Here is a 12787-nt window from a genome sequence, read left to right as displayed (position 1 = left end):
CCCTCAACCAGTCACAGCTGTTGACTGCCCCTCCCTCAGCCTGGTTCTCCCAGAGGTTTCTTCCTGTTAAAAGGGAGTTTTTCCTTCCTACTGTCACCAAGTGCTTGCTTATAAGGAATTGTCTCATTGTTGGGGTTTCTCTGTGTTATTTTATTTACACACACATATACATATATACGTATATACACACACATATACATATATATATATATACACATATATATACACACACATATATACATATACGTATGTATGTATATATATACATATACACACACACACACATATATATATATATATATATATATATATATATGAAACTCTGGCTGAAACGCTGATTGGGACCCACACCCAGTTTCACACCTTGGCTCAGGCGATTAGAGGATCATCAGGGGGTCCTTTTGTCCCTCTGTGGGGGGTTACTCCAACTAGGTTTATACCTGGGACTCTCCACCATTTGACCTTAGAACTGAAGAAGCTTCTCGGATGAGAGGTGAAACGTCTTCAAGTATCTTAAAGAAGTCCAGACGCTTTTCTTTGCAAGCTCCTTTGACTTTTAAAACTTCTCTATTAACCTGGAGCAGAAATACTGAGCTGGGTGCACAATAAAGACAAACTTACCTGCTCTCCAGGTTGTAGCTCTTTGAACCAAACAAAGATGGCAGCAGGAAGTGACTAGTTGTGCATAAGTACAAAAGCTAAATATCCATTCATTCAATACATTAATTATTAGAATGTTCAATAAATGTTCGTATTACTTATTTATTTACTTAATTATTTTTTGGAAAACTGAGCATCTTATCCTAAATAAGTTGGGATGATTGCTTGATCAGACATCCAAGTGTTGGATAAATGACAGTCCATTCAAAACAAAACTTTATTAAAACCATTACAATACATTCAACATTTAGCCACCTAACACATTGAGACGAGCAAATAAACGCTGGACCTTTTGTAAGCAGAAGCCCTGCCCCGCACTGTGTGTAGATCTTAAAGACGGGGACGTGTTATTGCCGGAGGTCGCCAGAGGTCAGCATTGCACACTGCACATGCTGTTGCTGTCAGCGGGGAGTTGCTGTTACGGCGTGTAAATAAGATCGCAGATTTCTTATTTGCAGTCGAAATAAAGCTGATTTTTTTTCTTTTTTGTTGTTGACGGATTTCGTCGGTTTCAGTCGATGCGGGGTCAGCTTTACGGACAGCGTGTGTGAGATGAGTTTCGCAGTGCTTTGGGATGCGCAGTGCGCTTTGCTGACTGGAAGTGCTGCAGTGTAAACAAGACTGTCCGAGGCTGCAGCGCTGCTATCTGCACAATAAAACATACACAATTCCGCTCATAGCTGACTTCTAGGCTCAGAAAAGAAGAGCTGTATTTTCGCCGCGAAAAATCAGGCATCTTTTTTTTTCCAAGATGCGCAAGGATTTTGGTTAATTTTCTCCAGGGGAAGAAAAAAGAAAACTGGAGCTCTTTGGGGATTTTCTCTCTTTTTAAATGTAATCAAACTAGACATCTGTCACTCGGCACATCTGCTACTTCTGGGGACACATAAAAGGTTTATCTCGTCGCCTGATTAAACAGATGGACCTTGGCTGCCAAGGACCCAACAACTCCTCCAGCCAAGATGACTGACAACCAGGAAACCCAAGATGCTGCTGCTGAGGACACGACTCCGTCCGGGAGCGCGACCTTGCCGCTTCGTCAGCCGTGCGAGCGCCTCTCCTGCCACAAGAGCAGCGTGTGCTCCCGCTCCTACTTTGTGGTAGTGATGGTGTTTTTTCATGTTTACATCATTAACGTGATCGCGCTGCTTTTCTACGTGCACTACAACAGTGGGCAGGAAGACGCGAACCGAAGTCGTGATGCTCCCAGCAGCGGCCACCAGCGCCCCGAGTCGCGACGTCCGCCATCGAAAGACGAGCTTCAGCGCGATATTTCTCTGCCACGGATAGAGGGAATAAGGGTGAGTTAGGGTGAGTACTTGAGGATGATGATGATGCATCGCTCCTTCTGTCATCCTCTCACACGCCTTTGATTTCCCTTTCAGGTGGGACATGTCCAGAAGGTGTCACTGGTGTCAGGGAGACTTCACGAGATGAGGACTTTGAGCCTGAAACCGCTTCTTTTTGGTAAGAGGCTGCACAGCCACGTAGCTAAAAGAAGATAAAAATGAAGATCTGCCTCAGATGCCCAAAAGGAGAATAAAAAAAGAAGTGCTGCAGCTTACACTTGGCTACTTTACCTTAACATAACCCAGACTGGGCTGATTATTGTGCTACATCTAGGACCTCATAAAATAGGCAAGTAAGTCCTAAGGCAACTACTCTATTCAAAGTCGGTCCATTGCACATGGGATGCAATTAGGGTCTCACAGCTGACTGGGTAAAGGGCAGAAATGCATCTGTACCTGAAAAACATAATGCATCAGTGCACAGCATGCAGTGGGAATGCTTTGCAAGTATTATGAAGTGGGTGAAATGTAGGCCCATTTGGATTGCTTCCTGATCTATTCACATGTTTTGTTTTTATAAGTAATGCGATTTCCTGCAGATTTTAAAGAGCTGACTCAAGGTTGATATAAGAAGATTTGCTGTAGGTTAGCTGGACACTAACTGAACTTTGGTTTGACAATATTTGAAATTTAAATTAATCTGATAGTTGTGGTTTTTTCTTTAATCAAGTAAATTTTGAAAATGTGAGACGCAATATTCAGAATTTCCAAAAGTCAACAAGTCCATCTTTTAATAAAATATTACAATATTACTTTAGCTTTTCTGTACTTTGCTAGCTTTCCAGAATACTTCAGGTTTCTATTGGGTTTTCCATGATTTTCTTTTTATTAAAATAAAAAGCAATAATTTGAGATGTAGTGACGGTGAATGCCAAGACACTGCTCGGGTTTAAGCATGAGGAGGAGTGTTGCTGCAGGTTGTGGGTCACTGATGGGTCTATTTTCATCACACAACGTCGTGACATGGTGCAACATATGTGCTGGAGCACATAGAAAAACTGTACGGTCACTACACTGTCAGTAACATTATCACCAAAGGGAACAGATTTACAGTTATCATAGCCTAAAGAACTTCTATGTGATAACAGGTGACAGTTGACAACCAGGTTATTGCGAGTGATGAAGCTGTGCAGCCCACATTTAGACCACCACACACATAAAAGAGCATTTCAGTTCACTGTTATTAGGTTCTATATGTATTGTTTAACTTGTGCAGAGGTGCACCAAGTGTAAGTACACCTTTAAATCCTGACGCATTTTGAGAAATGCGTTTGGAGCTCTCGAGCACTCCTACAAATATTTAAAAAAAATAACTGTTTAACTTTGATGACCGTAATGTCTCTGAATAACTAGCTTCATGTCTACTTCTTTTGAGTTAAGCATTATTTAAAGCATACGACATATAAAGATATTCAACTGCTTGTGTGTTTATTTCTTGTCACGTAGTTGGTACATCAGACAAAAAAGCTCATATTGTGTGATTTCATCCAGACTGCGGTTCATTCATGTCTCCTTGACCTTCAACACAAAAGAGAGAGCAACAAATTAATGTCAAATGGTTCTGTTAAGAGATGCACCACCTTTGCAGAGTACCTTGCTCTTGACGATAAAACAGAATTAACAAAATTATTTTACCCTGACAATTTCACGGCTCTTTGCTCTCAGCTTGTTGACCTGCAACTCTGCGATGTCAGCGCGCTCCTGAGCTTCCTCAAGCTCATGCTGAACCTTCCTGTTCCTGGCCATGTCAGTGTTGGCTTGCTCCTTCTGAAAAGTAGAAGTTAAGGCAATGACGTCACTCATCAGTAAAAAATAACTTTCATTAAATCTCTTGATGGACGCTCAGTAATCCAGGTAAGGAAATTTAATCTGTTTATCTGGACGCTTCTGGAGTTTTTAGTGGGAGAAACGTTCCAGATGAACAACTTTCAGTCAACTTTCTGTGAACCATCGTAAAATAATTCTGCTTCCTGCTTTAAGTACACTGCTGTCAACAGGGTCAGAAGTAAAGGTGTTACTTTGTCATGACTATCTGCTTTGCATGTGTTGAATATTTCACACTCACAGCTTTCTCAGACAGACAGCTGCAGCTTCAAGATCTTGAAGTCAGGTCTTCTTGTCCTACTCAGCCTAAAGACAGCAGAGTCTGTCTGAAACTACCACTACAGAGACCTACTTCTCTATCTGATTCATGAACGTCTTCAAAACAACTTCAGAGCACACAACACGCTCATCTTCCACAGTGAATCCACTTCAGACGCACACGAGGGACAACAACAAACAAATATGCACCAAACACTCACTTACAACATACTGCAGACTATGTGAAGGGGATGTTTCAGCGCAGCGCAATCACCGGCATCTCTATCAACCACACAATTAGCATAGATATAAACACATAACTGTGTGTATTTATAGTTGCAACCAGAGAGTTTAGTTTCAGCGGTGGTGTACTCTTTATCACATCAGTTCGTCAACTACTGTTGGAGCCACAGACTCTTCATATAATGGAGATTATTGCCCTCTAGGGGTGTAATGCATATGTAACGCAATCTGTACTTACGCCAAACCTTTAATGCGTGGAAATCAGGACTGTTGACCTTGGGCAGTTCACTAGGTGTCAGTGTCATCAATTTCACCCCGATGTTTAACCCAGAATCACAGTTTCTCTAAAAATAGGTTACAAGAAATCAAATGTATCCCAAATACCTGTATCCTGTCAGAAGCTAGTTTCGTAAAGGAGATTGGTAGTAGCTGCTCCACCACAGGAACAATAAGGCTTCCAGCACACAATGGACACCACACTTACTTAACATAAACACATTTATTAGACACAATTTTAAATAATAAACCCCTTTTTTTTGTAGTGTCTTTCCACTCAGTGTCATAAGAAAAATAAAATAAATAAATAAAAACAAATATGTATCCTTTAAGGTCCTTTGGCCAAAAGAAAATCACCTGAGCTCAGGGAAAAATAAAGCGCATCGTTGGGGCCCTTTGAATTGTTCCTACCGCTCTGTTGGAACGGTGTAGCATCCAATAATAGCATCCAGCAAGCAGCAACGACCATCTATTTGCCAGGACGGTTCGGCAGAGTCATCAGATGAGGACTTCCACAAGGCAGTTCATCCAGTAGGATCCAGGGCACCAAAAGGGCAAACAAACCAGCCTACACACAAGTGTGCAGAAGAATTAACTGAAATGTTCATAAGTCTCAGTACCACTGACTCAGTGTCCATGTCACTAACGGCTTATTTAACAGACTTACCATTATAATAATACAGGTTTGTCAAAATACAACATAACAGAACATAAATGCCGTTAACAATGCTTATTAATGCTGTTCTCTTAGGCATAACATAATAACACTGTAACTGACCTCGTGTCGGCCGCCATTTCAGGACATTAGCTAGGCTCACTTAACGGCTAGCTTGCTAACAGTCAGCCAATAACACACGTTATACAATATTTAGCCTCTTTCTTAACAACATGACAGCGGTAGATTTGATACCTCGCTGCAGTATAATAAGGCACAAAACATTTCATACGAACATGAGCTGCACGCTAACTCACCAGAGGAGTTCGTGTAATGGCGAATGCTGTCGGACTCAGCTCCGCTTCACATTTGTAACCGCTACAAGACTTTTTCCTAACAACATATTAAATCATTAGCTTCACATATAAAGGTTTTTAAAACTATTTACAGCAACTCAAATGTCTACTGTACCCGAATTTCCAGCTCGTAGAGGGCACGAGAGCAGCATGCGCCTCATCGGACGAACGGAAGGAAAAACTCTGTAGCTGGACTAGAGAGTGGCTATGCGCACGGCACAGTGGTGCGTTCAGTAACCACAAATAATCAGAAATCCCATACTCAAACAATGATCTGGGTTACACTCTCCCCCTCTAAAGTGCATGAGTCTCTGCATGCACACTTGACTTAACAGGTGTGTGAAGGAAAGTGCTCTGAGAGAATACAATTGCGAAACTCTGACAAAAAGGAACTGAGAGCCAAAATTAAAGGCTCACCTAACTCATCATAAGTTAGTTTACGAGGTTGGCGTCTCTCTCTCCCAGAACGCCGCAACTCTACTGTCTCTGGCTCTGAACTCTGCTCAGCAGTGTCGCTGCTTTCTTGATTCATTTCAACAGATTCTGTTTGTTCAGGAATGTCAATAACAACCCAACCTGGACCTTCATCAGATGGAATGGGAGATGTGGTCACCTCATTGCTTTCTGAGTGTAACAAAGGCTCAGGTTCAGAAACATGACTGGGTGTTTCTCGTGCGTGTGACTCGTCTTGTGGCTCTGCACGGGGCAAACTAGAATGCACATCCCCAGTGGACAGCTGAGGTGTGATAACCTGCCTTTCAGTCTGGATAAAAGGACCTCTGGTTATTATTTCTGGAACCACAAAAGCTGGATACACTTCGTCCTCATCACTGTATACCTCATCTGCCTGATCATCAGGGTTATCAGAAGATTGTACTTCTCTTTCGGCTTTGTTCCTTGGTTTCTTCCCTTTAGAGGGCCCATGAGATCTGCTCCCTGCCATTTCTTCCACAGGTAAGAACCCACACGGTAGAAGGAGATCCCTGTGTAAGGTGCGTTTTGGTCCGTCTCCCAACTCGGGTTCCACAACATAGACAGGGCCATCATTGATTCGTTTAACCACAACATGTACTTTCTGTTCCCACCTGTCTGAGATTTTGTGTTTACCTCTGATACTCATGTTCCTAACCAAAACCCTGTCACCTGCACAGAGCTCGGCCACTCTAATCCTCTTGTCAAACCTAACTTTATTCCTTTCTCCGATCTTCTGGGAGTTTTTTGCAGCTAGGGTGTAGCTCTCCTCCAGACGTTGACGAAGGTTGTTCACATACTCTGAATGAGACTTATGGTTGGCATTTTCAGGTTGGATACCTAAGACTAAATCAATGGGTAGTCGGGGTTGTCTGCCAAACATCAGTTCATAAGGAGAGAAACCAGTTGTGTCGTTCCTCGTGCAGTTATACGCATGAACTAAGGGTTTAACAAAGTCCCTCCAGTGAGATTTGCCTTCCTCTTCCAACGTACCCAACATATCAAGAAGCGTCCGGTTAAACCTTTCCACCGGGTTTCCGCGAGGATGATAAGGTGTAGTGCGGATTTTGTCTGCTCCTATCAAAGCACATAGCTCTTTGATTGTGTGAGATTCAAAGTCTCTACCCTGATCACTGAGTAGACAACTGGGAAACCCATAATGAACTATGAAGTTCTCCCACAGAGCTTTTGCAATGGTCCTGGACTTCTGATCTTTAGTTGGCACTGCCACAGCAAACTTTGTAAAATGGTCAGTGATAACTAATATGTTCCGGGTGTCTCTGTTGTCTGGCTCAACTGACAAATAGTCCATACAGATGAGTTCAAGCGGGTAAGTTGCTATAATATTTTCAAGAGGCGCTGCCTTCTGAGGCACTGCTTTCCTCCTGACACAGCGTGGACACTGTCTGCACTTCTCTTCTACAGACTTTGTCATCATTGGCCAATAGAATCTGGAACGGGCAAGATGCAGTGCTCGTTCAAAACCAAGATGACCAACTTCATCATGCACTCCATGCAACGCTTTCCCTCTGAACTGTTCAGGTAGGACTAACTGCCATACAGTGTTGTCTCTATTTGTCCATTTCCTGTACAATACTCCATCTCTCATTTCGAGTCTTCTCCACTCCTTGAGAAGGAGCCTAACATCAGGAACTTCAAGGTTTGTTTCTCTGAAGCTGGGCTTTTGAGCTCTTTCAACGAAGGTAATGACACGTGAGACAACCGGGTCATCCCTCTGAGCTTTATACCAGTCAGAGCTTGTCATAGATGGTAATGTGTCTTCTCCAAATACATCCGCAACTGTTGAGGGATCAACAGCAAGAGACTCTACAGCCAAAGGTTGTTCTAGATTTGAACAGTGCTCGATCTTTGACACCACAAGATGGCGTTGACATAAGGCAGATACCACCTCGTGACTCATCTCGTTGCTCACCTCTAGAAGACGGTTTTTCATGTCATCAACTCTCTCCCTTTCTTTGATGAAATCCTCATCTTCAAAAGGAGGAGCTTGTGGTCGTCGGGACAGCCCATCTGCATCGCGATTGGCATGACCGGCCCTGTACTTAACGGTGAACTGATAAGTAGACAGCGCAGCTAACCAGCGATGACCAGCAGCATCTAACTTTGCAGATGTCAGTACATACGTGAGAGGATTGTTATCCGTCACAATGGTGAAGTTAGCGCCATAAAGGTAGCTGTTAAACTTCTCACAAACTGCCCACTTCAAAGCTAGAAATTCAAGCTTGTGAGTGGGATAGTTTCTCTCACTTTTGGAAAGTCCTCTGCTTGCATAAGCCACAGCTCTCAGCTTCCCGTCCTGCTCTTGGTAGAGCGCTGCACCCAAGCCTTCACGACTGGCATCAGTGTGCAGGACATATGGTAGCTGTGGGTTGGCAAAAGCAAGGACAGGTGCCGATGTCAGTCTCTCAATCAAAGTCTTAAACGCATTTTCACATTCAGGTGTCCACTCCTCTCCAAAAGGTAAGTTAATGTTTGATGGTTGTTTGAAATGTTCTCCAAGATACACTTTACCCCTCTTTTTGGGTGAGTAGTAACCAGCCGTGAGACTATTTAAAGGCTTTGCGATCTTTGAGTATCCATCAATGAATCTCCGGTAATAACCGGCAAAGCCTAGGAAACATTTTAACTCTCTCTTGTTTGTAGGACGAGGCCATGTTTTCAAAGCTGAGATCTTATCAGGATCTGTGTGAACTCCTTGGGCATCAACCACATGGCCAAGGTACTTCACCGAGGGCCTAAAGAAATGACATTTTTCTGGGGACAGCTTCAACCCAAAGTCCCTCAACCGGTTCAGCACCCTCATGAGTCTCACCTCATGTTCCTCCAGGGTGTCTGAAAACACAATCAGATCATCCAAAAACACAAGTACCTCACTCAAGTTCAAATCCCCAACACACTTCTCCATCAGTCGTTGAAACGTACTTGGGGCATTTGTAACGCCCTGAGGCAGGCGATTAAACTCATAAAACCCAAGAGGACAGACAAAAGCAGTTTTAGCTTTATCTTCCTCGGCCATCTCAACCTGATAATAGCCTGATTTGAGGTCCATGACCGAGAACCACTTGGCACCACTAAGGGCCGTGAAGGTCTCCTCAATGTTTGGGAGGGCATAAGCATCCCTAATGGTCCGTGCGTTCAACTTGCGGTAATCAACGCACAACCTGATTGAACCATCCTTTTTACGCACAACTACTATTGGAGATGCGTAGGGGCTCTCTGACTCCCTAATAACCCCTGCATTAAGCAGTTCTTTGAGGTGTTGCTTGACAGCTTCTCTGTCACTTGGGTGGATGGGCCTCGACCGTTCCTTAAACGGCGTGTCATCGTTCAGCCGAATGTGGTGTTTTACCACAGTGGTGTGACCATAAGACAGATCATCAACCGCAAACACTTCTGAAATAGACTTGAGCTTGGTGGTGATGCGCTCTTTCCATTCTTCAGAGATGGGTGACTCATCAAGATTAAACTTAAGCTTCTCTCCATCAAACTTGTCATGAGAAGAAGTATTTGAAACAGGCACCAGGGGTGAAATGTGCTGGGCTACACATACCTGGGCAACTGTACTTCCTGGTTGCAATACAATACTATGCCCACTCAAGTTCTGCAAGACGACTGGAACCTTACTCTTAGCTTTGTAAGGGATGTCTATCAAAGCAGTTTCAAGAAATAAACCACCAGGTAACTTGTCGTGTTCATTTGGTTCAAGGACAAAACTTACGTTAGGAGTGTTCTTTCTCAGCCTAACATCGCCCATTAAACAGCACTTGTGGTTGGCAGGGATGGTGACTGGTACTTTCCCGTGCAACCTCACTGGGTGTATGTGGCAATCATCCATTTGTTTAGCCAAGTGCTGGAGAACCAGTGCTACATCTCTGGAACACAGTCTGTGAAGGAAATCTGGACCGTCACGTTCAGATAACTTATCATGGAGTCTTAACAGTGCATTGGTACCAATCAAAACTGGTATTCTGCTGTTAAAATGGCACTCAGGCACAACAAGAGCCAAAACAACCAACTCTTCCTCTTTGCCTGCAATGGTGTGAGGAAAAGTGATGTGGGTCTCAACATAACCAAGGTAGGGAACGTGCTGTCCACCTGCACCCTCAATCTCAAGCAATGCTTGAATGGGCTGAATGGGGAGATGTGCCAGCTTATCCTTGTGAAATGATTCGGAGATTGTAGTGACTTGTGAACCACTATCCATGATAGAGTTGCATTGCACACCCTCAACCAAAACAGAAGCTGAACAATGAGGACCTATCAGACCGGGTGGCAAGCGGGATTGGGAACTGAAATCTTGAACCATTGTCTGGGTCTTTATTTTGCTCTGAACATCAATTCTTTGGTCACTTGAGGCGGGACTAATGCTGGTCTCAGCTCCTGGACGTCCCACAGCAGGAGCCGCTACAAGTTTAAAGCAAAAGGCTCAGTAACCTGTTGGGCTTGGAACCTTCCTTGCTTTTCCTTTAACTCAGCATTCTTCTGGCGGACTAGTGCCTGGTTGGGTTCATTTGGGCATCGAGCGGCAATGTGGTTATCTTCACCACATCTAAAGCAGAACCATGCTTTTGGCATAGAGGGAACCTTAACTGGTCTCCTGGCACTGCTATTTCTTGCCGTAAGGAAGTCTTTGCCACTATTATTCTCTTTAGGACATTTTTGGTTCTGAGTGAGCTCTCTGAGTTGTTTAGACAACTCATCTATTTTGCTTTCAAGTTTAACAGTTTCTTCTTGCCTCTGTTTTAACGCTGCACTAAGCTCACTGTCAAAAGGAGAATTCTTGGACCTTTGACTCAGTTTCTCTACCTGCTTTGAAAGCTCATCCATTCTCCTCTCAAGCTTAGATGCTTCGCTCTGCTTTGCAGTCTGTGTTGGAACGGGCTCATCATCATAGGAGGGTACATCAAAAATGGAGTGGGCATGTACAGCTGCTTTTGTAGCACCCAGATGTTTTTTCATCCTGTCTAGCTTTGCAGATCTACGACCTTCCTCGGTCCTCAACATAAGGAGTAGATCTGGGAATGTTGGTGGACTGTTCTTTTTGTTTTCTAGTTGGAGAGCTATAATGAGACTCTGGTCCCAGCAGCCTCTAATAAACTGTCTGAGTAGGTGTTCGCTCAAAGTTTCGACAGAGACTCCCCCTCTAGAAATAGCTCGAGTAAGGAGGCTATGGAGTCTGTTCAAATATGCTGAGGGCTTTTCTCCGCTATTCTGGTTGGAGCTGAGAAAGGTTGCAAATAACTCTTCTCCGTCCTCTACAACACTGAAAGCGGAATCGAGCTGCCTAACATAAGCCCTGGGTGGTGAACTCACACCAAGCAACTTAACAACATCGGCTGCTGGACTTAGCAAACTTTCAAGTATTTTCCTAACCTTTTGCACATCACTAAGAGAGCAATCACTGACAAGAAGGTCCACTTGTGTGCGCCATGTTTCATAGTCTACCTCACCATTGGGCCTAGGAGCACGGCCAGAAAAGGTGCGCAGTCTGGTTTGTGTAGACCACGGGGCTGTTGAGTCATTTCTGATAACGTGCTCAACGACAACTTTTTGAATCTGAGGTGGGTTAAGGAGACTGCGGTCGATATTAACAGGGTTCACCACAGCACTATCAGGTGCATTGTGGGTCTGTGTGTAGTGATTAGGTTCATCATGATCACTAGCTACAATGTCATGGAGGGATGTGTCACCATCCTGAGCTGTGTGTGGCTGTGTGTCAGGAATCTCAGAGTTATGTCGAACTTCTTTGACCTCACTCTGAATAACACTCAAGAAACCTGCTTTACCACTATCTCCAACAGCCTTCAGTTCTTCTAAATATCTACGAGCTAACTCCTTGCCTACCTCTTCCTGAGCAACATCTCGAATGGTTTTGACAGACCAACCGATAGCAGGATCCTTGGGGCTCGGCAAGTCGCCTAAGATCTGGGGGTTGATCTTGGAAATGGCTTGATCGGACAAATATTGTATCAGGACTCTACCCTCTGGCTGGTTTGATTCATCTGGAATTCGAACTATCCGAGAAACTTTACCATTTACTGAAAAAACACTAGCAATGTCATCATCTGTGTAAATCCCTTCAACGCCAGTCACAAAAAGTGAGCACTGGCCATCTACATCAAAACGTCTGCAAAGATCCATGTCCAACACAATAGGGTCAAGGAAAAGAGGTAGGTGTTGTGAGCTGGAAAGTCAAGGTGCTACTTTTCACCAATCTCCTGGCTGGCTCGCCACTTGTAACGCAATCTGTACTTACGCCAAACCTTTAATGCGTGGAAATCAGGACTGTTGACCTTGGGCAGTTCACTAGGTGTCAGTGTCATCAATTTCACCCCGATGTTTAACCCAGAATCACAGTTTCTCTAAAAATAGGTTACAAGAAATCAAATGTATCCCAAATACCTGTATCCTGTCAGAAGCTAGTTTCGTAAAGGAGATTGGTAGTAGCTGCTCCACCACAGGAACAATAAGGCTTCCAGCACACAATGGACACCACACTTACTTAACATAAACACATTTATTAGACACAATTTTAAATAATAAACCCCTTTTTTTTGTAGTGTCTTTCCACTCAGTGTCATAAGAAAAATAAAATAAATAAATAAAAACAAATATGTATCCTTTAAGGTCCTTTGGCCAAAAGAAAATCACCTGAGCTCAGGGAAAAATAAAGC

At 43.6% G+C, this 12787-nt stretch overlaps 1 protein-coding gene across 1 annotated transcript; it reads left to right on the top strand.

Moving 5' to 3' along the window:
- The first annotated feature begins 806 nt into the window (after positions 1–806).
- Positions 807–3327, top strand: LOC309707553 (transmembrane prolyl 4-hydroxylase-like). The gene is made up of 2 exons (XM_082534948.1): positions 807–1961; positions 2046–3327. Exons 1-2 carry the CDS (start codon positions 1623–1625, stop codon positions 2163–2165), a joined length of 459 nt encoding a protein of 152 aa, XP_082391074.1. The 5' UTR covers positions 807–1622; the 3' UTR covers positions 2166–3327.
- The last annotated feature ends 9460 nt before the right edge of the window (positions 3328–12787 follow it).

Source organism: Aulonocara stuartgranti (assembly GCF_965226115.1).
Source record: "Aulonocara stuartgranti genome assembly, chromosome: 5".
In the NCBI taxonomy this organism is placed as follows: Eukaryota; Metazoa; Chordata; class Actinopteri; order Cichliformes; family Cichlidae; genus Aulonocara; species Aulonocara stuartgranti.
Note: the sequence above shows the minus strand (reverse complement) of the source record. Positions and strands in the feature narration are given on the sequence as shown.